The sequence below is a fragment of the Corvus moneduloides genome, chromosome 7 (genome assembly GCF_009650955.1).
Source record: "Corvus moneduloides isolate bCorMon1 chromosome 7, bCorMon1.pri, whole genome shotgun sequence".
Classification (NCBI taxonomy): Eukaryota; Metazoa; Chordata; class Aves; order Passeriformes; family Corvidae; genus Corvus; species Corvus moneduloides.
In genome coordinates this window covers 15086011-15113170 of record NC_045482.1, presented here as the reverse complement: position 1 = coordinate 15113170, position 27160 = coordinate 15086011, and the positions used below count along the sequence as shown (strand labels likewise).

The 27160-nt window shown below is 38.9% G+C and overlaps 1 protein-coding gene across 2 annotated transcripts in view; it reads right to left on the bottom strand.

Moving 5' to 3' along the window:
• Positions 1–18968, bottom strand: part of CERKL (ceramide kinase like) — a 52384-nt gene extending 33416 nt beyond the window's left edge. Inside the window, exon 1 of one of the 2 annotated variants that reach the window (XM_032114200.1) lies at positions 18746–18968. In XM_032114200.1, the coding sequence (XP_031970091.1) occupies positions 18746–18968 (223 nt within the window). Of the gene's footprint in view, positions 1–956; positions 5495–18745 lie in introns of those variants that run through there. The other variant, XM_032114201.1, reaches the window with a different exon arrangement.
• Between the last annotated feature and the right edge of the window lie 8192 nt (positions 18969–27160).

Genomic DNA, 27160 nt, shown 5'->3' with positions numbered 1-27160 from the left:
AACTTTTGATATTTAAAATAAAACATTCTTACTAGGCAGCACCAGACTTTCAAAACCACTATTTGACTTTGGTTGTTTTACAGGAATACATTTCTACATGCTACCTGGAGAAGGATTTAAACTCTAGGAATGTTGAACTATAAAAAGCTATCATCCTCAGGTTTTAATTTGTAGAGGAAATGTTGAAGCAGCTAGTAGGATTAGGACAGCCAATTTTTACTAAAGTTGTAAAGAAATCTGCATAAAATCCAAGGCAAATTCCATAATTTTCATCTTCTCTGCTTACTGAAAATAAGACCATCCCAAATGCAGTAAAATTTTATAAAACAACTCAGATAAAGAAAATTTAAGTCACGAGCTGTATTTATAAAATACTTCTAGTATGAGACAACAACCAGGCTAATAAAATATTAGTATAAAGTATGTAAGTAAATAAAGCATATATTGGATTCGACACTTTTTTAAACTTCAAAAACCGTATTGGCTCATTAGTATCGTATTGGTTATTGTGAGCATTTTCAGGACATTAACTGTCCTCTCACATTACTTAGAAAGATATTGGGTACCATCTGTTCTTGCAAGAGATTTAAGTATACATCTATTAGATATCATGCTATTTATTTAATTCAGTACCCACTTCCCATTGTTGTACCTTCTGAAAAAGAGAAGTCAATTTAATTACAAGGAATAAAGATAATCTCTTCTACCGGGCTGCCCTGTCATCATGAAAGCACAGAGGGAACCTGTATAAAGTAGGTTACAGGCGTTAGGGAAGAGCAAAACGAACAGCACTTAACATTTAACAAAGATCTAACAAAACCACAATATATGGCACTTAAAAAAAAAAGTTACTATAAGCCAAGGGCTTGTCTAAATCAATCTCAGCACATCTGTCTGATGTAGAGCGTAAACAGGATTAGAGTTGGATTTATCTGCTTGACGCTAATTGTACTCACAGTTTCTGCACATGTCCACTTTTTTTTTTCCAAATGCAGCATGAAAAAAAGAAAAATCTGCCTGGATAGATGAATTTCTAGGAAGTTTTATGCCCCTATTTATCGTCTCACTAATTTCAAGCAATGAGACTATCCTACATTTCTCCTACTTATGGTAGTCTAATCTCTTATTTAACAAAAATTATGTCTAAATCAACCATACTGAGCTAAATCAAAAGATGAGGGACTAATACACTCAAATAGAGTTTAACTGTTAATAGCAAGCCAAATTTTAATTGTTAAGAGTTTTAAACTAGGCTTTAAACATACTACCTCATGTTTACAGCAAAATTGATGAAAATACATGCAAAGAAAAAAGCAGTACTATGAAAAATAGAACAGTTTTAAAGAAAACGTGGTATTTAAATATAAACACCAACAGTTCAACAAGGAAACACTTTTTGGACTGTTATCTTACCACAGAGGCCCAACATCTAGAAGTGGTACTTAAGGACTTGATTTCCATAACAAATATCTGGAGTACATGGAAAATATCAGAAAACACACATGAAATGTGACTATAATTCAAGAACAAGAGTTGGACACAAAGTAAAGTGTGTTATACTCCCTTGGTCACAAATGCTTCCTCTGACCTTTGGCAAGACACCTAGTCCCCCCTGACTATAATGAATAGATAAATCTTTTTTATACATTTTAGGCTCTCTGTCCCACTACATTCTCAAAGTTTACTTCCTTAATAGTTAATTGATATAGCTGAGGGCAGTGTAACTTAACAGAAATAATTAGAAATTTAAAAAAAATCATCAAGACTATACCAAAGCAAATATAGCAATCAGTACTTATTAAAGAAGTGGTTTATAATAAAAACACTTCTTTATTATAAAATTGATCACAGACCATCCTACACTGTATGAACACTACTTTTAAAATAACCATTCAAGACATACAATAAAACATAACTGTATTAATATAAACCCAAAAATAAAATAAATAGAATTAAAAATTAAACTAGTTTTGACAGTATGTCTATAAATCTATGTTTAGGAATATTTAATATGATAATGTCTAATGCATATAAAGCAGCACCTATTAGCCCATCAATTATTAAGCCCATTTTTCCCTCACTGTAAATCAGCAAAGCACAATAAGCAGCATGCAGCTGATTCATAAAACCTCTATAGCTTTCAGCTACTTATTGATTAAAAAGGGCTGGAAAAGCAGGTATGATCATTCTTGCCAGAAAAGCCAAGAAACACTGTAAAGCTTGTCTGGCTCTTTAGCACTTATTTAAATACTCTAAACATGAGACAGAAAAGCTATTTCAAAACACATGAATTTTGAATGATTTTTTTATTTCAAAAATATAGGTCATGCAACACTTCTGGCAAAATTTGATACTATGCCTCTTACTCTCTGAAAGCAGAGAAAGCAAAATTCCACTTTCTGCTTGCCAAAAGTATCAAACAGTAAGCTGAGGAGAAGGTGGTACAGCAAAAGCCAGGTTGGGGAGGGGCTGATTTTCGTTTGAAGATTAGCTTTATGTTACTCTAGTCCTTCTAAAAGGTGGTGTAGAAGTTTAACACAAGCAAGGCCCTAACCTAGAAACACATTTCTCAGACTGTGTACAATGACCTGCCTGGGAGCAGCAAGGAGTTCAGAAAGTACTACAAGGGACTGAAGAGATGCATCTCAGTTTCTCCAGAGCTGGAGAGTAAAAGCAGGGTGCAACAACTAACTTCACCTTTTAATGGCAGCTATCCACTTGCAGCAGCAGCTGTATTCCTTCAGGGCAGAAAACTGAGCTTAAAAACATCTGACAGGGATACAACCCATTTTCATTCTCCTTTTCTAGAGAATCTTAGTGTGATGTATTTTGCCAAGCAAACGCAATACCTTGCTGCTAATCCGTCTCTCAACACAAGACACCCACCCTCGACTCACCTGCCATGACTGTGCAGTCCAGCCCTTCTCCTGAAGTCTGGCTCTGCTTAGTCAAATCAACCCCCTAAAGTAACATAGATTGCCCACTTTTTCTTTTCCCCCTGCCTAGTCTTCTGACAAGTTGTTTAGTATAAGCAGCTCAACACCAGTCCTATAGAACTAGAGATGCTACAAATTGATAAGAAAATTCACAGCAGGGAAGAAGGAAGAACTGGGACTGTCTCCTTTCATCAGCAGGAAGTCAACATGCCTTGAGCCAATCTGCTGTGCATTTTCACTTCCAACTGCTAACTCCCCAAAGATCACTGAGATCAATAAGAGTCTGCAAGAACTGGAAAAGATGAACAATGGCTTCTCTTAATTCTTTAGTGTTCTAGTGACATCTTATACATTAAAAGAAAATTGTAAGTCTCAGAACTAAACTCCACTTTACAAAACTATAATGACACATTCAGTCACATTTCATTGGACAAGGAGTTATCCACTCTTCCAGCTTAAAGAAGTCATCTTGTTTTAAACTATCATCACAGATAGCTACCTCTAAAAAGAATATTTTTATGAAGAATAACTGACATAATAAAAAAATAAAATTCTGGAACAAATTTGTACTTCAGATTTCAATTTTTCAACACAATACTAGCAAAAAACCCAATAAACCCAGTATTTTCCAATGCAAACCTCAGTCATGGGATAAAGGCTTACATTACATAATAGAATAATTTCACTTATTTTTAAACAATTTTACAATATTCACAGCATGGGTAAATCCATCTAAAACTGTAACCTCCTACCTTTCATCTTCCCCTCTTGTCTCTTACCACTTTTCAAATGGCTCTTTCCCCCAAGACACCACAACCAGCTGATTCCAATTCCTGTTCTCCACCATACCTGTTAAAAACTAATCCTCAAGCTTCTGAACATCCCCATCAAATCAAGAGGGCTGTTGCACACACAGCCCCTGTGCACAGTATCATATCACAGCAACTGGAGGAAGAGCAGCTTTAGGGAACATTTGGAGTAGTCCTTGAAGTCTTGAGTTCGACCATACTCAAGCACTTAAAATTCGGTTAACTTTCACTACAGCTTTAAAAGAGGGCAATAGGCAAACTTCTGAAAAAGAACAACTATCACCAAGCTACTTAGTTCTGGCTGAACCAAAAGAAAAGAGGATTCTGGCTACTGGCAGAGCAAATATGGGAAGAGCTCAATTGATCCCATGCTGTAAGAGCGTAGTTTAGTACAGCTCAGAGGCTGGTTTTGCTGGAGCTGATACCTTATGCAGAAAGGCCAGGTTTGGGGACTTTCCCTCTGAGCACGACCAGATCTCAGAGTGACACTTGTACACAGAACGGGGGGTCTGCTTGATGCCCAGCAGGCCACAGGAAAGGCCTTTCCTCTTGAAATGAGGCTCATTAGACATCTATCCATCAAGCTTTCATTAGTGTCTTGATTCAGCTCTCAGAGCAGTGAAGTACCTTGCTTACTAACTACAAGCTAATGGCAGAATTTCATTAGAAAAGCATACTGAAACTGGCAGTTTGAAAAGAAATCCAATAGCTTATTGAAAAAATACCTCTGCAGAAAAGTGTGACTGAAGCTTTGGCAGAAGTACCAATGCTGTTCCAGAAAAAACCTTCACCCTAAGGAAGAGTTTCTCCTTCATTCTACAAGAAAAGATTTGAGGGAGATGATGAATTTAAAAATAACAAGATCTATTGGGAATAATATTAGAACAACAAGGTAAGCTGAAAGGAAGTAAGGCAGACAATGACTGATTCCCATCCTGAAGCATTTGAGAGGATGGATGAAGCAAAGGTTTTGCTTTTAATAATTACATTTTATTATTAACACCACTGCAAGAGAGAGGTCACTGGAAATATACTACAGAAAGCTCTACATTTTATGTTAAGAATATGGCCCACATACTGCCTAATTTCATAACACGATTTGAAAAGCAGCTGTAAACCTTTCATTTAGTGGCTGAAACTTTGAGGCTTTTCATTTAGTGAGAGGAGTTATGTAAGAAACTTTAGAGTAACAACAGGGTAAAAAGCGCCACTGATTTCCATCATTTTCCAAAACCTCTGCAAACCTCTGCATCAGATTAAATGACTGGTCTTACACAGACCAACCATAAAGCCATCATAAAATGGAATTTATTTTGAGAGAGATTTCTGAAATAAACAGAAGACTGGGATCTAATAGCCTACATGATTTAACAGAATGGGTTAGCAGAGCTGAAATATACTAAAGAATCCCCAAAGACAAAACATGAGCTTAATTTTACGTTTCCTTGAAAACATCTCACACATACACAGTGTTATGTACCTACTAATTTATGTTACAATCATGCAATTACTTCTGTCATTTCAGAAAATAAGGCGAAGTGGGGAAACAAATGACCTATTATGGCCATACGACATTACTGAGTTTGATTAAGTACAAGTTAATAATTACTTTTACTTGGAGCCTTACTTGCACCAGATCTGCCTCAGCCTCAAATACAGATTTAGAAATCATCCATACTGCTAAATACCAGTGTTTCAGGGAACTCAATATGCCTCAGATATTGGAATCTTAGTCTTTTCTGGAAAAGATTTTCAAGAAATATTTTCTTCAGGAAAAAAGAACAAGCAGCCCATTCTAAACATGTGTCAATGTCCTTCTGTAAACTATTGATAATTCATGTACCCTAGTAAGTCACACTTTTATTTATTAAAGCATAGCTATCAGCTGCTAGATGAGCTTATCCAGGAACTTCTACATGTTTGGCTTTATCCTCATTGATCTCTGATCTTTTCTTTTTTTCAGAGATTTATGAAGGAAACTCTGCCATCCTTTGTATCATTGTATCTGCATCTCCTACAGTTGCCCAAGGGCAAGAGATGGCAATAGCACCACCAGAATCCTCTGACAAGCATAAAACCCTTCCCTCACTCCAACGCTCAGTTGCCACTTAGGAACAGGAAGAATGCAGGCTACACCACTTTGCCTGCAGGGTGAATGAATCCTATTTTGTTCATGTACATCACACTTGTAACAAACTTAAAAGAAAGCACCAAAAACCCCCAGAATTTTGTTAGATGATCTTTTTAATATAGATTTTTTCCCCCTTCTCCTTATGGACACTGTTCATATTTCTCTAACTTTGTAAAATATTTTGTCATATTAAAAATATAATTTATATTACATTATAGATGTACAATACAAAAATTACTTAGAACACAACACCAAATTTAAGGTATTCTTAGTCAATTGTGCAGTATACAAATTAGCACTTCATATAAAGAGAAAGCTTAAAAAATGCAACACTCCAGAAGCTTTCTGGTATTACAATTATTTTTATTATATAGAATTGACTCCATTTGCAATGATGCATAATTCTGTGACTGAGGAAATTACATTCTCAGACTTTCATCAATTTTAAATTTTTTTTGTAGCTTACCACTATGACAAATCTCTCACAAAAGATTTGATACCTATATGATGTGACACAACTGAACCAAACCTTAATTTCACTCACAGTAAGAAATCACAGGATTAAGTAACACTGTGCAGTCTTTTAGAAAAGTTTATTGCTTCCAGATGGATGCAAGTTTCCTTTCAGCACTGATTGTATCTTCTGTACACAGGGTGCCAGTGTTACTACAAATATAGTCAAAAGTAGTTATAAAGATAAATTGTTAAAATATTGACATAAACAAGCTCATACAATAGTGTCTCTGCACAAAGTAAGGACAACTACATTAGAGTGCTGCCTGTCACAAATGTTCAATACAAAAACATGCACACCCTTTTTAGAAATTACAACCCGTATATGAACAAGCACAAATTTCCAAGGTATTCATAAAATGATTTCTAATTCCAACTGTGTGCTCTTTGCCCCATGTTGTGTAGTGCCATGTGTTTCCCTGCATGGTGCACACCACCAGGACGCCCACCTGTGCCCATGTATCTGCACCAAGCTCAGGATACACTCACTTCATTTAGCAGCAGAACTGCTGCATACACACTGCAACACACGTCAAACGATAACTGTAAATAATAAATATCTTTAAGCTAATTTAAATTTCAGTCCATGTGCATCAAACACTGCAGATGTAGCAACAGGTCTACAAAATGTTTAGCAGAAAGAGTAATTCTAGGAAATATCTATAAAAAAATCTATAAAAAAATCATATACAATGCTATTTTGAAAATCAAAATACACTTGAAATTATCAGGTGAAGCCATTAATTTGAGTTGTTTTGATATTTTATGTTGTTACGCTGTTCACAAGTTATACGAATAAATGGTAATGAGTCATTTAAAACATTATTTGAAATTTTCATGACATTCTCAAAAATCTGGAGATCTCCATTTTGAATTGTGACGTAACCTGTGCATAAAGTAGGATAAGTTAATGCATTTCAGAGAACATGCAGAATTCATAAAATGGTTTATGAATAAAATGTCAACATTAAGTTCCATGAAATTCAAAATTAAGTAGAGAGATAATTTTCACTTTTATATCAAACTACATTAGTATATTAATTTATATACAGAAACCTACTTATTTTCTGCCAGGCTGATCAACAGCTTTAAAACAGAGACACTTGTCAAAAAAACCCTCCAAAAAAACCCACCCCAAAATGCTCCACAATGTATGCTTTGCATCCTGGCATGCACCGACAACTTCAAACAAGCATCTCCTCTGCACCTTAAGCAAGTTCTTTGATATCTACCACCAACTTCTCTCCAGTACAGTAACTGCACCTACACGTGACATTTACATATCCATTCCTAATCCCAGTACTAAGTACTAAAATCAAACAGAGAGATTACTGATCGACATATCAAAAAAAACCCCAAAAAACCAAAACACAAACAAGCCAGTTTCTGATCAGATTTCACTGTTGAATAATCACGTAAAATGACAAAGATGCACTTCAAATCTCCCATAATACACACAAATTTTTACTCCCCAAAACCTTTTGAACGCTAGCATTACACCCATATGTACAGGTATTACCACTATGAGGTTGAAGTAAATAACTTACTTGTAGATCCTATGAATTTTATTCACAGCATCAAGTTCCTGCATATGGTTCCAGGGTCAGAGAACAATTCCAATTCAGAGCACCCACACAGCAACAAAGAGAGATGCATCTTCAAACTCTCCAGCATGCACTTGCTCAGTGTGTTATTGTTACTATTGCATGCAAATTTTCCTCTATCACAATATTAAACTTATTTTGCTCATTTAAAAGTAAGTTTAACAAATGTGAGTTTCCACACATATCCAGCTACACATTACAAATCATACAATAATCTTTGACTTAGCCATAAAGTGAATTAGTGCCAGAAAATTATCACCACCTGTGTTGAAGAAATAATCAGTATTGATACCTTGGCACACATCTTTAAGCTGCTGACATAAAAAATGGAAATGGATGTTTCATATTAAGGTTGTCTTCTGTGAACATCAGAAATCTTCTCAAATATATTTATGGAAAAATACCAGCAAAGCATATTGAAGCTACACTTTTTCCTTATTTTGAGGCTGATCAAACTAAATCATTCTCAATGGCTTCAGACTCTTATCCTATACAAGCCTAACTATGTCTTTGGAATTTAACTTCCTTTCTCCACAACAAAAATAAATATATTAAAAAACCCCAAGATTATAATAATTATAAGCATTCATATGAACAATATTTTCAAGGGAATTATGGCTAAGAAATTCAGGTTTCCTATACAGTCTCCTACTGCACTGTAATTCTTAACCAACATTTAATAAAATTAACCCCTTGGTATTTTTTCAGGCAAAGAACATGCATTCTTTAAACTGTATTGTTCCACCAATAAAAATAAGTACCATGGCGATGGAAGGCTAGGCAAACTGAAGTTCAAATTTTATCATTAAATCTTGCTTGGCACTGCAGACACAGGTGGAACTACAGACTAGCGATGTGTGTGCTTTTACTCAAAATATCATTTAAATATAATTTAACTGGTTTCTGGTATGTAAGACCAGCAATACCAGGACAGAGCAAGCATCCATCTGTCCCAGTATCTTATATCAAACCATAGCCATAAGCAGATGCTAAGAGAAGAGAAGGATAAAGGAAGCATTTATTCTCTTTCCCACTAGTACTTTTCCATTCCCCACCTGTTTTCATTTGGGACACCCTGAACTGACTGTGGTTTCTACACATTTAACAGCACTCAAATGATGCCTTCCATCTCCATCTGAATCCACAAAATCTTTTAGCACTAACAATTTTTTGGCAGTAAGTTTTACAATTCTCTTAGCTATTCATTTGGTTTTCAGCCTGGTTCTTCTTAGCTTATTAGAAGCACCTTATTTCTTATGTTGCAAAACTGCCACTTTGTCCAGGCCACATGTCAAGAACCTTCCTTTTAGACCAAAAAGTGCCAGCCTAGTCCACCACTCTCATCCAGAAGCCATTATGTACCTTTAACCACAGTCACCCCTTGAACCTTCTCCAGTCCCACATCACCTTTGCTGAGAACACCAGAACTGCACACAATATTCAAGATACTGTTAAATAACTGCTGGTTTATAGAGCATACAAACATCTGCTTTAGTCTCTATTTACGTTCTAATTATCCTTAACATAATAATCCTAACAACTGTTTAAGTGACAGATGACATTTTCCACATGATAAACCTATAATTATACACATTAGAAATGGTATAGCTACAGCTCCTGATCTTTATTCCAAGCTGATGGCATTCAAATAAAAGATCAATACATTACACTATGTGCAATTATTCCAACTCTCAGACTCACTGTCCCGTTGCCTGGTCAAATCTGTAAAACTGCCATGGCTCTGAATTTGTGCTGTAGGAAAGAACTTGCTTTATTACTCTGCTCCCACATAAAATCAATATTGCTAAATGCTAATGAAAAAAGCAGTATCTCCCTTAAGCAAGACAAACAGTTATATACATATAAATCATTATAAGTTCGGTACTGAATTCCTGTGTGTACCTTCCCCAAATGGTTTCCATAAAACAAGTGAGACCTAGGAACAAAATTTCAAAATCACCACTTGCTTGTTTCCCTCATATTTTAAGTAATTAACTACTCAACAAATGTAAATGCTAAAAAAAAAAAATGCCCTTATTTAATTTTCATTTGTACTACAGTTAAAAAAACCCAAACATTGATCAGGTACTCTTTTTTTCTGCTAAGCATTGTTTTCCAAACCAACTCTAGTTGCTACTAGCCTTGTTTAATGAGCATGTTGCAGTCAAGTGACCAAGAAACATTACATTTGACATGAAATACTCAGAGTATTCTTTTTCCTTTAATAAAAACAATACAAAATTAAAACCAGACATCTAGATACAATCTTTTCCCAATCATGGTAACATACAATACACGTAGGTTTACCCGAGAATGTGTCAGCTGCAGAATTCACTGAATGAAACCACAAATCCGTTCAAAGTTTGACGTTGACATCAGTTACCACCATCTATAGCCATTTAACTGTTAGGGTATTATATGCTGGCACCATGATAATTTTGATCCCTAGCTAATCACCTCACTCCAAGTAAAATTACATAGATGTGACAGAGCAGACCTTTGGGAAACCCAAAACCATCCAAGTGTAAAATCTTTCAGTACCTTTCTTGACAGAGCTGTTTGACAAGTCTCCAAAAGGCCATGCAACAAACAGGAGAGCAGGGAGAGGACTTGGACAGGAGCAATCTCATTTTGAACCATCTTCGGAACAGTCAACAGATCAGCCAAGCAAAGACGTGCTATTTTCATACCAAAACCCAGCAAGTTACCTGGAATTTTTTCCTATTTATTGCTAGCAATTTATTTACAAGAATTTTCACTCCTTAGAATTACACAGGCTTTTTTCAGAAGTCATTTTCATATGTCATTTTTAAGTGAGAATATTTATTCTATTTCTACTATGCTGTACTAAAACAACACAGAAAAATATAACTACAAGATAATTTTTAAACTTCTGTCAAATGACAGGAGGGTAATATAACAATGAGCATTTAATTACCCAAACTCAGATCAGTACATGCAAAACAGCATTATATTTAGTGGTAAGGATTTATTGCTGTTACCCTTAACTTGATCATTCACGTGTCAAATTTTGTTTTTCCAAGACTGCCTGCACTGTGTAAAGATCTGTTTCCAGGATACCTACAATTGTGCAGTACATAACATCTGTTGCTTTGCATTTTCAGAGCCTCACAAAGAATACTTTCCTATATTCACTTGAGTGTATGGACTGACAGAACAGATATATTGTCACAGTTCAAATACACTGACAACTACAGCAACGATTCAGTACTGAAAAGCATCCAACTAACTACCATCTGACGTTGCTCAAACAGGCAAAAGCCCGGAACTTCAGAGTTCAGCACTGAATTCTGTTAATGAACTGACCATTTGTTTAAACTTGCAACACACAGGCAAGAAATAGCCACACTCCAGACTAGAGAACTGTGACTTAAACCAACTCACTGAAAAAATTGTTGTCAGTGATTTAATATATTCCTATGACAACTAAGTGAGAAGTCGGGGAAGGAGGAAGTTGCAGATCTTAAACATAAGAAGTGAATTGTCTTTCATCAAATCCCTTACAGGTAGCCTACCAGACATCAAGGCTCACATGAATATTCAGGCCTAAAATTTCCACGGTTTTTTTATAACACCTGGTTTCACTGTTCAAATCTTCTCTTCAGCTAAAGGAGGAAGGGTTCCTAAATTGCAAGAGAAGAGCTCCAAAACATCTTCCCCAGTGAAATAGTTTGAGATGTACCGTCCACACCTTTAGCCCACAGACACCTGTATTTTTGAAACAACCTGAACAATTGAAAGGAAGATATTCTAGTCACTTATTTCAAGTCAGCAGTTAAAAAATTTTAAAAATTTAAAAATCACAACCCAAAAAATTGACAGTTCATGTCTATGAGACAGGAATCAATTTAGAAGAGGATCCCGGTAAAACACAATTCTACCGCAGTCACAGTACTACATGACAAAAAGGTCAAACTTTGAAAGGAAACAGCAGATACCACCACAAAACTAGCAGATGTTCCTAAAGGATCATCTGTACAAAAACATAAGCATATGTGAGAGAAATCCAACACTATCATGAAATCAGTTGGTGTCTAACATAATAGCAGTTCCTTATGGCAATATGGTAATACATGTATCAGATACTCAACACATTATGGTCTTTTGTCTGCACATACTGTTACAACATAAGTCATAAAAACCAGGACCACTGATTTCCTTGAAAGGAAAACATTAGTTCCACAGCCCACTAATGTTAAGTTTCACAGACTACTCAGTTCTTCAGGTTACATTCTCAGATTTTCACCCACTTAAGCTTTTTCATAAATTGTCTTAGTAGGATAAAAATATCTTTGGAGTACTGCACGTATTGAAGAAAAACTTCCTTCTAAAGACAGTGCATAATATAGCCAGACATACCTAAATGAAACAGCAAACAAAAAGGGATTTCTTCTATCCAATACCTATTTGTTTGGGTTTTGCATAATTGCAACAGTATCTATTATTTACCTGCTGCTTCTGTAACATACATAGTTAACAAGACATTTACAACCAGAAGAAAATTGTTTTTCTAAGTTTATTTTTATTGACTCCAACAAGAGCAGATGACAGATTGTCCGGCTTTTATTTCTATTTTGCAACTGTAAAAAAAACCTATGCATTTTCCAATTAACCACACTTAAAGTCAAGATAAGCTGGCAACACTTGATGCAATAGGAAAAGACAACAGCGCATAACAGAGGGATACAGATTCAGGGATGATATGGTAAAATGACAATCAAAGAAAGAATATAACCATATCTAGAATCTGAAAGAAGAGTTAAAAAATTAGCATTCCTCAAGGGCCAAAAAACAGGATAATTAAGAAACTGAGATAGGGGATTTCTACATAGATAAGGGATTTGACTGCATACTCTTTAATGATTTAAGAACATTAATTTACACTGAGAAAGGGACTCAGTGTTACAGCACTATTGTGGATATGAAAATACCACTAGCATGGGCATCAAAGATTGGTTGCATACCAACTTTTTCTTAATATACACCTTTGGATTCTCTCCATCATGCTATATAAGGAAGACCATCAACTGACTCTTGCACACCTTTGCCCAAAAGGCATAGTCAAGAGCTGTCAATTACTCTGTGAACAAGAAAATTATGGAACCTTGATAACTTTTTTTATTAAACAAATTTGGATTCTACTCTTCATCCCCTTACTACGTCTCCTGTGACTCTCCAGTGATTCCCCCACCCTTTATCATACACACCCCACACTACAGCATCACCCTGCATGTCTCCCTGTCTGCCCAGCAGCAGCTCCATTCCATCCAGTGTCCCCTCCATTCACTCACATCCCTCTCCACAGTACCCACAGATCCCTCCCATACCCACAAGGCACTGCACCAAAACCCTTACACTCCCACACTGTATCAGCTCACCCCCACCACAGCACGCTTGATTGCCCCCTGATTCCCACCCATCTTTCTTCAATCCGCCTGCTCAGCAGCCAAAAACCAGCACCAGCTACGCCTGGCTTGCTCCTGGTGTGCCAGCTGCTCAGTGATGCATAATGTGCCAAGCACCCAGCCAGACACCATCCTCACTCCCCAGGAAGGAACAGGAGAGGAATAAAGCAAAACATGGCCTTATCTATAATATCAGAACATGGCAAAGACACAGTGCAACAGGAGCAGCAAAGAAAAGAAACCTCCACCACAAAAACAGAACGCATCACCTTTACCCAAGTCAAAAACTTGCTGAGTTATGGCCTACAACAACTTTAGGATAACACAAACCCCAGTATCATCAACAGAAAGTTTTGCACTAAAAAGAAAAGGCCATGAAGAAGGGCTACTTTCTACGAAAGCTAAATAAATCCTGTTATTTCAAATTCCCATAGCATCAGAATCCAACTCACTAACATAGGCAGCACTTAACGTGTATGGAAACCTGAACACACAAATATAATTTGCAAGATCGAGCATAGAAACCTTTTTTTCTGGAACAAAGATTTAAATATCTGATCTCTCTCTTTGGAGGTAGAGAATTGAAGTGCATAGAAAAGGCCATATATTAGATATCCAGGTTATGTTAGCCCCTTTCGGTGTAAGCAAAGAGGTGCATAAATGTGTGAAACACAAGAAAAAACAGAAACCATGAAACAATGAAAGTTGCCACAAACACATGAACTGATCTTCTGATAAATGAAAATAACCACACGGACAGTCAAGATATTCTGTTTTAAAGTTCCCTGAAAAAAAGAACAAGTTTTAAGACTCCTTTAATCAGTGTATCCTAGTTCCATAAACATTTTTCAGTTTCCACAATAAATTGCAGCTTAATAAATTATTTCGCAGCTTCATGCAGCATTTTTCCAAAAAACATTAATTTTACGGACTCCCTGGAAAAAGATTTGAGTGTCTTATAAGTTCAGACCTAAGTTCAGAGAGTTTAAAACTGCATGCTTTCCTCCTTCAATTCACATCTTAAAGCCATATATTAATGTGGCACATGAACACCTCACTTTCAGTTACACTTCATAATACTTATTTTTATGTCTCTTCCTTAAAAACAGTTTTTCTGTTTGGACACTAGATAAGCCACTTAGAGAAAATATGTTCTCTACATGTCAGAAGTAGAATCAAAAGCTTCGAATTTGGTCCTCTTGGAACTTCAGTAATTCACATTTTGTAACAGCCAGTTTCCATTTCCATTATTCCTGACTGACCGATAGACTGACAGATGTCTTACTTTAGAGATCCCAAACAGACTATTGGTATCTATTTCAGCCACATCTGTTCCTAAATAGCCTTGGCAACAGGCCACTATGCACTCGGAATTAATTTTAAGTCCTTTACTGCTGACTCTCTCACTGTTGAAATACATCAGTGATTCCTTTTCCTTATTGCTGCACTTATATAGCAAATCTATAAATCTATATTTTAGATGAATATCAACAAGAACTACAGCATACTATAGATAAGAATAGTATACTTAAACAATAATGATGTGTTTTACTTCATTATGAAAATATATATTTGTTATTTTTTTTTATTCATTATGAAATATATAGACAACATTACATTAACCTCTGGATTGCTCCAAGATCTTATTTTCTTGTTGGATAATTAATTTAGAAATTATGTTCAATTACCTATACTTAAAAAGCAAGCTTATCCAAATTATTACTATTATTATCCCAATAGTCAGTCCAGCTTGCAAGCTGTCAGTCAGGGAATAACTTCATATACCATTCAGTTTAGTACACTACACACACAAGAAACTACACTTACAAAGTTTTTCATAATGATCAAAATCCTCCAGACTTCACATACTGATAAAGCACCGGGCAAGTGCCATTTTCGTTACACTTCCTACCTGACAGAAATCTGCTGAAAAACTGCAATTATTGTTAATTGGGAAACTCTGTGGCAATCTTTAAAAACATGCTGGAGGCTTTAAAAAAATCAGATTTAAAGTCTTTATTTAACAACAAAAAAAGCCATATGCATAAAGACAATACAAATGATCTTCTGGGAACTTGTAAAAATCACGTAAAATTTTCAAATCCGTACTTAAGATAGCTTTCTCTGCTATAGTTTTGAAGCAGCACTCAAAACGAGAATCTCCACAGTTCAGGGCTGGATTATTAATAGAGAGAGAAGTCTTGCCTTTTTGCTAATTTCCATGATTATATTTACAGCATAGGAAAGCCACATAGAAAGAAGCTAGAGAAAAAACTAGCAACTACTGACTGTGAGCTCTGCTTCTCGTTGAGGCACCAAGTGCACTGTTACAAGCAAGCAAGCAGCTATGGGTCAGAGGGGTTCTGCCTCCATGAGGAGAAAAGGCTCAGCTGAGCTGCACACCCAGGCTGTAGCTGCAGCCTTTCCAAGGGGGCAGCTGAGCCATGCCTCACACTTTCCCTTACTCCCACCTGACACATTTAGTCCCCCAGGCTCCACATCCAGTTGCCTGCCCAAGCCTCACTTCTGCCATAAGCTTTGTTATAATAAAGAACACACAAAATTCGTAATGGGTCATGCTTATTTGAGAGGGAAGAACTTTGCTGGAGAGTGAAGAACAAAAGAAGCCATCAAAAATCATCAGCAAGCATGGGCAGCCAAAAACCGCTTGGGGAGAGAAGCTGCAGAAATCCAGGACAAGGTAAAGAAGTAAGTCCTCCTAATAATCAGGCTGCCTAGAGCCCCACAGGAACAGTGCAACGGGGCAGAACTCCACATACGTCACTGTGACACAACTGGGCCCAGGTACAGCAGATGTCACCTGCTTGGGAACTTTGAGCTGGGATTTGGAGCTCTGGCAGAATCTGGAGAAGCCAAGGCTGCACAAACTACCATGTATAAGAACAAACAATTGGAACCATAGAGCTGTGGGTGACAAATGACAACTTCAGCAAAAGAGGAATTCATTTGGAGAACTATAGGGGATGGGAGGTTAGGAAAAAGGGAAGAAAGCAACTACCTTCAAGTTCTCTGATTTTAACAGACTGTAGCAACTGCCGAGAAGAAAGACCTTTTCCTGAAACAGGAAGAATTGCCACATACAAGTCCAAGCAAGAGACATTCAACAGCACTTGCAAAGCGTGAAGACCTGGCTTGACCTCTTAGAGCCTAAGGCAAACTGCGTTATGAAGCTTTTGGGTTGGAGAAAGCATGCATAAGCCAAATCCCAGTGGAAAGACTTGTCCAGAGAGCCGTTAGCCATCTCTGAACACTGCACTGCTGTACTTATCCAGGAACGAGACCCTGCCACAGATGGCTCCTCCCAGCACCAGTACAGAACACCCCAGGGTAAATGCTGCTGGGAGCCAAGAATGAGGGAGAGAAAAACATTCAAGCTCCAGAATCCACATTTGACTGCCGCAACTGCAGCATCTCAAAAATGAAGCTATTCAGCAGCTCAATGCCACATAGTATAAAACCAAATTGTCAGAGAAAGAAGTTTCAGCAAATATTTAATACATGTGCAGTAAAAGCCCAAACCCTGATACAATTGGCAGCAGCTTGTCAGTGCTGCTTTCCATAAGACTCCTGAAGTCCCGCCATCTGCTACAGGTCTGACTTTAGGCACTGCATACTTCATTACCTTTCAAGAACTACGAAAAGTTTCTGATGTCTGTATGAGTAACATGAAGATGAAAAACTTACACGAAGTAGCAACTGAGGGGGACGAATTTTTCCTAGGAAAATAAACAAACCAAACCAGCCAAACAAAACAAAAAAAGCCAAACACACACATACAAAAATCCCAAACCACAGAATATACTCCCCATCTCTGGAAGCATGGACCAACATACACCAAAATTCCTGTCTGCACTTAAAATCCTTCACTGATGACAATTAATGGACAATCACAGACCCTTAATTCCTGATATACGGCAATTCAATCTACATTAAAGGAGGCAGAACATAAAGTGGCACTCATATTAGAGCCCCACACACAGAACTAAATAATTAATAAATCACATTTGATCTGTAGATCACATACACAAAGACATGTAGTTAATCCCAAATGGGAAGGAAGAGAACCTTCAGCACTGAGTAACAGCATTATACTTAAGGCACCCAGACTAGCTCCCCAAGAGGAAGGACTGTGCATCCTCACTGGGTGCAGGGGTGATCAGAACTCAGCGGTCCTGCTGAAAAGCAGGTATTTAAGTCTGAGACAGCACTATTAACGTGGTTACGCTATTCAGAGGAGAGGAGTCAATAGCAGGGCATGACTGTGTATTTGTTCAATTTCGGTAGCTCCGGTATCCCAACACTGTTACATGAAATGAACCATAATGACTTCATCTGTGAGCATCTGACTACTTCTTTGCTTCTCTCAATGCTGACTCTATGGCTATGAGATCTTACCTGTATGAACTTCTACATTCTGTCCAATACACTTATAAAATAAACCTGGTAGTTTAAACCTGAACAAGCTAACCATGTTGTCCTAGAAGGCAAACATGCTGCCTGGAAACTGCATTCCTGAACACAACTTTGATTTCTTCTTCATGTAAACACTGGGAGGTCACGGAAATAAACAAGCACCTTTAGGAGTGTGTACACAGTTTTAAAACTACGAATATGTTTACACGGTTTCTAGGAGAAAAATATCTATTTGGATACGTTCAAGCAGCATTCCTTGGCTTCTTAAACTTTTGTGTATAATTTGTTTCACTTGATCAAATCCTTTAACCACACTTTCTCAGCATGTTGCCATGTGAACACCACAGAGCAACGGCGACCTGCAACAGAAGCCTCATCACAAAACTCAGATGCATCCCGCAAAACTACACTCTCCTCTCTGTGCTCTGGTTTATGTACCTGCCAAAGAACATATGCCAGAAAAAGTTGATGCCGCAGAAACAAAATCAAATCCTCTTACTGCTCTGCCTGGGGCTAAGAGGCCCGAAAAACATCCTCTCTACCTTCTGTCCTTTTCGTATGACCCACCAAGAAGACAAGGCTCTTGCCAGAGAGAGGTGGTTCAGGTACAAGACACTCAATGCGTCCTGAACAATTTCTTTTTCTTTTCAGTCAGCAAAGTACCCTCTAAGGGAACAGATGTGCCTGACAGCACTGCCCTTAAGCACTTTACTGCAATCCCGGTTTAGGGTGACTCAGCCCGCGCTGCCCGGAGAGCCCCCGGCCGCCTCTCCCCGCACGCCGCGGGCAGCCCAGCTCGCCCTGGGCCCCGCCGCCCGCTCCCGGCGGCAGCGGCCTCAGCCTGGGCCCGGCCCGGGGCGGACACCCCCTGCCCCGCCCTGCCCCGTCCCACCTGTGGGGCTCTCGGGCAGGATGGGGCTCCAGCGGAGCCGCCGGGCGCTCAGCACCACGTCGCAGCTCCTCTTGCCGATCTCGAAGATGCCCCTGAGGAGCGGCTCGTCCCCCGCCCGGGCCGGCGGAGCCGCGGCCAGCGGGGCCACTCTCCGCCGCCGCTCCTGGGGCGCGGCCCGGGCGCGGCCCTGCGGGCGGGGGAGCGGGGCCGCGGCGCCCGGCATGGCGGCAGCACCCCCGAACCCACCCCACCGCACCGCCCGCGGCCCGCCGGGTCGAGCAGCGCCCGCCCCGCCCCGCAGGCGGGGCCGCGGCCGCCCGGGGGCCGGCGGGAGGGAGCCCGTCCCGGACCGGAGCCGCAGTCGCGTCCTCGGTCGGCACCGAGGGATTGGCCGTGCCCTCGCCGGCAGCGGCGGGACAGAGGGGCCCAGCTGCCGGGGCCGCGCGTCCCTCCCGGCGCCGGGCAGAGCGGCACCCGGCCGGACCCCGCGTCAGGTGCGCTGCCCACGGGGCGCAGCGGCCAGAAGGCAGCTCGGGCGTCTCAGCGCTCTGCTCTCCTCAGTTACTGCCTCAAGGAGAACAACGAAGGAACGCTCCAGCTACAGAAATTCATTTTCCTTGTCAGTGTCCCACGTCTTCCACTTGTCTGTTATCGTTAACAATATTGCTGTTTCTTAACTTTAGAAAACTACCACATGAAGTTCGAATAGACCTTCCATACTAAAAAGGCTGAGTCTTTCTCAAGTTGTGACTCTGACATAACCTTCATGTAAATACCATGTCGACATTCGTGCTGCAAAACAGATTATTGCCATAAGCCAGGGTGGAGGCATCACCCAGTTATACCCTTCCTTCATAACAACCGAGCAACACCGTGACTCGGAGTCTGACACTGGCTCGTACAACGACAGATCTGCTATCAAGTGGACCAGTGCAGAAAGAATACCCAGAAGGATTGTGTAGTCATCCCTCACCCTCAAAGCTTGAATGCAGGGGAGGAAGACCACTTTACTCCTGCTCTATAAATTATAGACTTTACTGCTTGGAGGTATGACAGTTTTACTCACAGGTGCTGTAAGATTCACTGATGACAATCACCTTAGAGTGCAGGGCCAACTCCCATTTATAAGGTACTCCTGAGCCTGTAAGGGCTAAATTTGTACATTTTATAATGTCATGGTGGCTTGCTAGTGCATGAAAAGGATATTTTTAAACGAGAAGTTCAGTAATTTTATCTTTATTGTTTCCCTTTCTGGTGTGTCTCCTTACACACCAAATGTAAATGTCCTGAGAAATAAAGCAATGCATTGAAAATATCACCTTTTGCTGATGGATACAAGTTACAGTTCAAACCGCATGTTAGAGTATTCAATGCTCTTCCTGTGTTTAGTACCGTAGAAGAGAAATGTTGTTATGGGTAAGGAAATCTGATTGCAATCAAACCAGCCAAGAGCACGAGCATGAGATGATACATGTTCTCAAGACATGTTGCCTTTCTTCACAGTTCCATAAAAACAAGCTGCTAACTATGTAGCTGACAAGACGGCTTTAACACACATTTTAAAAGTCACCATGGTACAACTTTTTGATACTTTGCCATGTTTAAAGTATATTCCAAATATTTGTTAAATGTGCAACCTGTAAGTGCTTTTCAATTTGCATCAAGCCATTAATACAGTTTGTACTGAAATGCGGACCTCACCAATTTGCCTTTCTGAATCACAACATGACCACATAAGGTTTTTGCTTGCTTAAAGCTTGTAATAATTATCTCTTTTTTTTTTTTTTTTTTTTTGCCCCTTAGGTTTTCTTTGTTGGGATATGAATATCTCAACTGCAGAGTAATCAAATAGAATAAGGTGTAAATAATTAAAATTATGTGTGGACTGTACAAGTTTTGTGCAAAATATCTTTAAGCAAAAAAAAATGAGTGACGAGGCAGGAAAAACTATGAGCCAAACAAACAAGCTTGCCTTAAGATTTATCATTCTGGTACAGCAGTAGATGAACCAATTCAACTTGTGTCTGTTATTTGGTGTCAGTGATCTTTAATGTGTTTGCATTTATGTCATTCAAAAGGAAAGCAAAATGATTAACTGGAACATAAAGAATAACATGAAGCTAGAAGATATAGTCAAATCACTTTTGAGGCTGTATGCCCTATATAAACCCCCGCAGTCATTTGTATTTGTTTCTAGGACAATTAATTAGCCTATATCACCTGGTGTATACTATATATTATCACCAGATAATTTCTCATAAGGTACAGGAAAGGATAAGCTGCTAACTGTCTTGGAACCATAAAATAGTACTGTTTTCAACAGAACAGGTTTTTTGGTTTTTTAATGGAAAACTATTGTGGTTCCTAAGAGACTTATAACATCCTTCAACTGATGTAATTAAAACTTCTAACACCCTCTTACAGACATTACTTGAAACGTCTATTAAATCAGTAACAGTTAAGATAGTAAATGTATTAGATAAAAATATAAAATAGTAAGAGAACTGTATATAGTAACAAAAACCATACTAGTCTGTTCACTCTGTTTTGCTACTCTTCACAAATCCTCAATCCCCACAATTCTTTGCAAATCTGAGACAAACACTTTTTTCTTGGGGGGAAAAGTTCTGAGCAAGTCTACTCTAACAGACTTTTTTTTTTAGGTATCACAACTTTCAGATTTGCACATTGAATTTGGAAATGCACGGAATAGCCCAGCAATATAATTTTATCCATTTTTCTACACTATGTCTGGAACTCTCACACACAGAACTTTCTTGTGCTTTCTTGTAAGAATATGGTTGTGTGTATCAGTGATCTAATGTAGTATCTTCTGTGATGTTCTCGTATCAGAGAAAGAAAAGGAAGATGCAAGACAATCCGTAGGATTTGTATAGTAGGCATTCAAGCAGCATAGAGTACCAAACCTACATGCCACAGTCTTGATTTCTTCCACATCTTTGATCATGACCAATTTTGGAAGTGGAGCATATCAGTACCTGTGACAGCAGAATGATCAAGGGACTTCTAGAAGTACAGTGTGCTGCATGAGGAAGTGGCATGATGTAGAAGACATTGCAGGTCAGCCAAAGCAGCTAGTGTGTTTTACTTTCCTGTTCTCTCACATGCATTTTGGTTCCGTTACCTGAAAGCAGCTTACAAGAAAGATGGAAAGAGACTTTTTAAAAGAGCATGTTGTGACAGACAAGGGGAAATGGTTTCCAGCTGAGAGTAGGTTCAGCTTAGGTATTAGGAATAAGTTCTTTATTGTGAGGGTGGTGAGGAATTTGAGCAGGCTGCTCAGACAAGTTCTGGATGCCCCACCTCCGGAAGTCTTTAAGGCCAGGTTGGATGGAGCTCTGAGCAACCTGGTCTAGTGAAAAGTGACTGTGGTGATAGCAGGGATGTTGGCACGAGATAATCTTTAAGGTCCTTTCCAACCCAGTCCATCTTATGATTCCATACCAGTAGGTACAAGAAAACAGAGAAGCCTTGTTCACCACTTAATAAAGAGTAAGTTGAATAACACTTTTTATAATAAGCCTTCAAATTAAAGTTTTCCAAATCAAGTTTTGAAACTTTTCAGGTAGTTCCGGAGAGGTTGTGGAGCTGCCTTGGAAATGGTCTTAACATTTTTATTTGGTTGGGTTTTTTTAGACAAATACCTCAAGTAAAGTCAGAACAAAAAAAAAAGAGGGCAGAGGGGAAGGAGACCCACCAGAAAGAGAAGCAAAGCCATTGTCAAGAACAGTAAGGGCCAGTTGCTCCCTAAGAAACAGGGAGCCAAGGAAAATGCCAGGGCTAGCAAGGCAGAGACCTTTCTGGCCAGGACCCACCTGGAAGTACCTGAGCAAGGAAGTCTGGGGAGTGTACTAGAATCCATCAAAGCCCCAGATCATCAGCCAAGTTTATAATGATGAGGCAGGTCTGGATCAGAAGGGTTCAGAGCCAGATCAGGGTTGTGGCTGAGCTGCAGACCAGCATCACACAGCATCTGTAAATGAAAAAGTGGTCATCCCAGACTGAGCTTGAATAAAGCTCCAGGCTCATGGGTAGGGTCAGTGAGAGGGTTTGCAGGTGGAGCTGCTCAAGGTTTTTAAGGCTCAGTAGTGGCCTCATGGCCCTTGCAGCCAGAACGGCAAGAGGAGGAATTCTGAGGAATAGTAGGAGTAAGCTGCTTTGTAAAGGAAGTGGGGTTTAGAGTGATTACAAGTCAGGTAGGATCCCTACCTGACCAAGGTAAGCAGAACTGTGTGTAGCTAAGTTCAACAGGAGTCCAGATAGCTGGACAAACCCCTTGTATCAAGGTAGGTCCACCATCAAGCTGAAAAGCAGAGTCATTAGGTTAGGTCAGATGACAGTAGCCAGTGCCAGTGCTAGCCCAGCAGCCACCAGGGAAGTTTGTATTATCAAGGCAGGTCCAAGGTCAGGGAAGAATATCAAGTTTGTGGGTGAGGACCTGGATATGGCACACACATGACTGCAATAACACTAAGGCAGACACCATGCATAAGATCTTCTTTTAAATCATAGATCTTGCATGGGGGGGGGGGGGGGGGGGACAGACATCTCCCTTGTGGTCTCTTCGAGCTAGTTCTCAGCAGTCTGGACTTCAGGGGAGGTTTTGCCCTAGGTCAGGGTGATGGTCTTGAGCACAACCAGACAGCCTAGGAGAGGGAAGCAGCCTCTGGACCAAGAGAAGAAGTAGTAGGAAACAAAGAGAGGAGCTAAGCTCTCCTTAACTAACGGTATTTCTTTCTGGAAATCATCCCTTTCTCTCTAGATGCTAAGAAATAGTGAGAGCCTCCCAACTCTTTTCCAGAAGAACTTTGTGAAGTGAAGAAAGAGGTAGGACAACCTGTGACAGAAATAGCAAGTGAGGGAAGTACAGCTAGTGTTTACTGAAGGACAGAAAGCAGGTAAAGGTTGCTATTGGAAAATATGTTCTCTCACCTCAAGAAAAATGTCTGTAAAAATGCAATGAGGTAAGTAGGCCAGTTTTTGATTCATGAGCAATGTGATGTTCAAGTTAAGGAACAGGAATTTAGACAAGAAAAGATGAGGGGACACTCTGGGGAAATATACCTTATCCCCATTCTGAAGGTTTCAACTGAACATTTCAGGTAGCTGACTTGTTTTCAGTAGCTAATGGAGATTTCCTTCTGGAGAAACCTGAATTTTGAAGTTGGCAGCATACCCTTGGCTTGTATGTTTTTCTGGCTACAGTGTGTGTTTATACAGTGAGGGTTTAGTGTATAGTCAGTTACACTTCAGCAGTTCATTCACAGATATTAGCTCTCCTAACTATGCTCCCTTCTTACATTTCTACTTTAGAAAAGAATCCTTTGTAACTCTCAATATTAATTCAGCTCTGTTGAGCTGGTTTACCATGAAGAAGTGACGTTAAGCAGAACATATTTTTTTTTGCATGATAAGCAAAGCCATAAAGTATTCTGAAGGAAAATGGCATCAATGATCCGTAAAAGAGAGCATTACTATTGCTATACATCTTTATCTTTTCAAAAGAAGGAAAGCATTAAAGAACAGAAAAGGAAATGTAGGTAAGGAAATGGACAAACCTTTGCAAGGAGAACAACAAGAACAAGTGAAATTACTATGCAGGTATAAGAAGCTGCAGGAACGCAGTCTGAAGTTGAAGCCATTCCTGATACCCCATGAATTGAAACTAATCTTAATCAGAGAAAAATGTGGTAATGGCAAGAATATAAAATGAGAATGTGTTAGTCAGAGCATGTTGTCTATTCTTTGCATTAAGGTTGGTATGCTATCTTTTTAGGGTGATTTTTTTTCTCTAAATCTTATTTTCTACTGCTCTGTCAGAGGGTTGGTAAATGTGTAAATATTAGTTGCTTCTATTTTATTTCATGCAAAATGCAGTTAACTCTATGCTGCACACTACTATAAGCAAGGGAACTGAAAACTAGGGCTGATATTCTATGTTTTACATACCCTGTAGGTAACCTCAATACTTAAGAGAATGCTTTGAGAGCGTTGTCAGTTTTAATTTTGTATTGCATAGCTTCTGACAGTTTGTTAAATACATATATGAATTATTTAAAAAACACTTATGTAGATATCTAAATAACAGTGTATTTGCAGATCTTCAGCTCACTGTTTCAACATGTATTTATGTACTATGTTTTTCAAGGTTTTTTGTAATATGGGATTTTCAGCTAAGGAAAGAGTGTAGACCATTTATAATTTCAGAAATAATTACCGTGCAACCCATCTTAGTCAATAAAAACAAAGACCAATTTCTGCATATTTTCCCTGATACAGCACCAGGCAGAATTCCAAGTTTCATTTCTGTTCTTCCTCAATAGGAATGAGTGAGAAATGAATGAGGTTTTTTTTGAATTTTTATCTTAAGTTACCTTATATATATGTGTAAGATATATATGGAATATATATATATATATATATGGAATTTAACTCTGTAGTTTCTAAAACTATTTGACAAGATGGTTCTCTGAAGAGAAGTATTGTATTTTTTTAAAAAGAGATTCACAGTTTTAATATGTCAAAAGCAATTGATAAGGTCATGGTGGATCTAGTTCTAATCAGTTACAATATTGAAATAATTGCAAGACTTTTTTACTCTTACAGAAGACAGAAAAGATTTGTTTTACTTGCTCTCAATACTTAGTTTAGAATTATTTCTATTAATCCTTATTACCTCTGTAATTACATATTGATTTTCCATGTTAGTTTATTAATATTCTGTAACAGTATCTTTTGGAGAAAGTGGCTCTCTGTTTTCTTCTGATGAATTCAGGAATCTTGGCTCTCCTTGAATCTACTTTCCTTCACCTGGAGACTCCTTCTGAGTGCACTGGGCCAAAGTCTGACGTTGTTCAGGCATCTTGTTCATTTGTGCTAGGTGAAACTAGAGGCTTCAGTCTCTCAGACATCTTGTGCATGTAACCTGGAATTCCACCATTTCAGATTCCTCTGCTGTAGCTGGGGCCTCATCTGTGTCTGTCACAGTCAACAATGGGTCCACAACCTCCTCAGATCTTCTTCTGTTGTTCCAGAACACCAAGAAGGGAAAAGCTGCAAGTCGTGACTCTTTCTTATATACTGTGCCTGCAGATTTAACCTCAAGTGTGCACTGGTGGCAGAGCAATTTCTGCTGCCAGAAGTATGTTATAAAGAAGAAGGGAAAGGCCACTGGTCACAACCAGCCCTAAAAATAGAGTTTTAGGCCTGTGCTGGATGACCCAGTGTGTGGATACAAATCAACCCCAGAGTTTTCTCTGCATGCGGAAGTTGGATAATCCCACTATAGCCTTAGTTAATTAGCGATATGCTCATAGGAGAGGAACAGTGTGAGTAATTCTTTCCATTAAAAGAGACCTTGATAGACCTTCCTGTGGGAGTCATGAGCAGAAATTTCAACATTTGGCTTGATGTTAATAGTACAAAAGAAATATCATGGAGGCATCAGAAGCATCAGCAAAGCGGGAGAAGGGGGAAAGGTCTCCAATATTTTATACGGGTGGTGATAGGAAAAAAACCACCCAAAACTAATTGAAATAAGAAAACTCACAAGTGATTTGTAAAATAGAGCCTCTAGTTACCAAAATGCGTGATTCATTTTCCTTATTAGGTTGCTCATAACATTAAAATATTACTTTCTCTGAAGTATCGTAGTAGCAAACATTGAGATAGCCTAGGTAGATCTTTCAAGTAGGTTGCGTTGGCTGGAGGAGTTGAATTTTGTTATCAACAGTGGAAAAAGAAAAGGTAATTGAAAAGGTTTCTTGTGGTTTGGAAATGCCTTCCAAATATTCATTAAACATTTAAGCGACTAAATTTGCAGAATATGTTCCTGACATTGGCACTGGTTCTGTGGTATTTCTCTCATCAGATGGAAGTACTGTGTGTTATGCAGAGTGCATTCATGCATAAACAATATCATTTTCATAAATTAAAACCTCCCCTGCAGAAGGAACATCTGTGCCTGGCTTTGAATAAAAGATGGTGGCATGTGAGTTGCCCCTTGACTGACTAGAAGAATCCTTATATTTAGGAAGAAGGCACATAACCGAAAGGCAAGCAAGCCTGGGTCAGCTTTTCCAATTTTATCTGAAAAATCGTCATTCATTTACCCCCCTCGGGTTATCTAGGGCACATTTAGTTGTATTGCCACTGACCAGGAAAGGGTAATCGGGCGCTTGAAAAGTTGCCTTTTGCTTTCTTTCTTTTCAGATTCAGCAACAGTTTTCGAGTGTGGAGCTGCAGGCTTCAGCAAAACGCAGGGAGATGCTGCAAAATCCATCGGTCAGCATCGCAATTAATTTTTAGCATGTTTTTGACGGGGAAGCCTGGCAGCGGGGAGTGCTGAACTGCTAGGACAGGTTTGCCATGCTTACACGTTGGATTTCTGTAGCT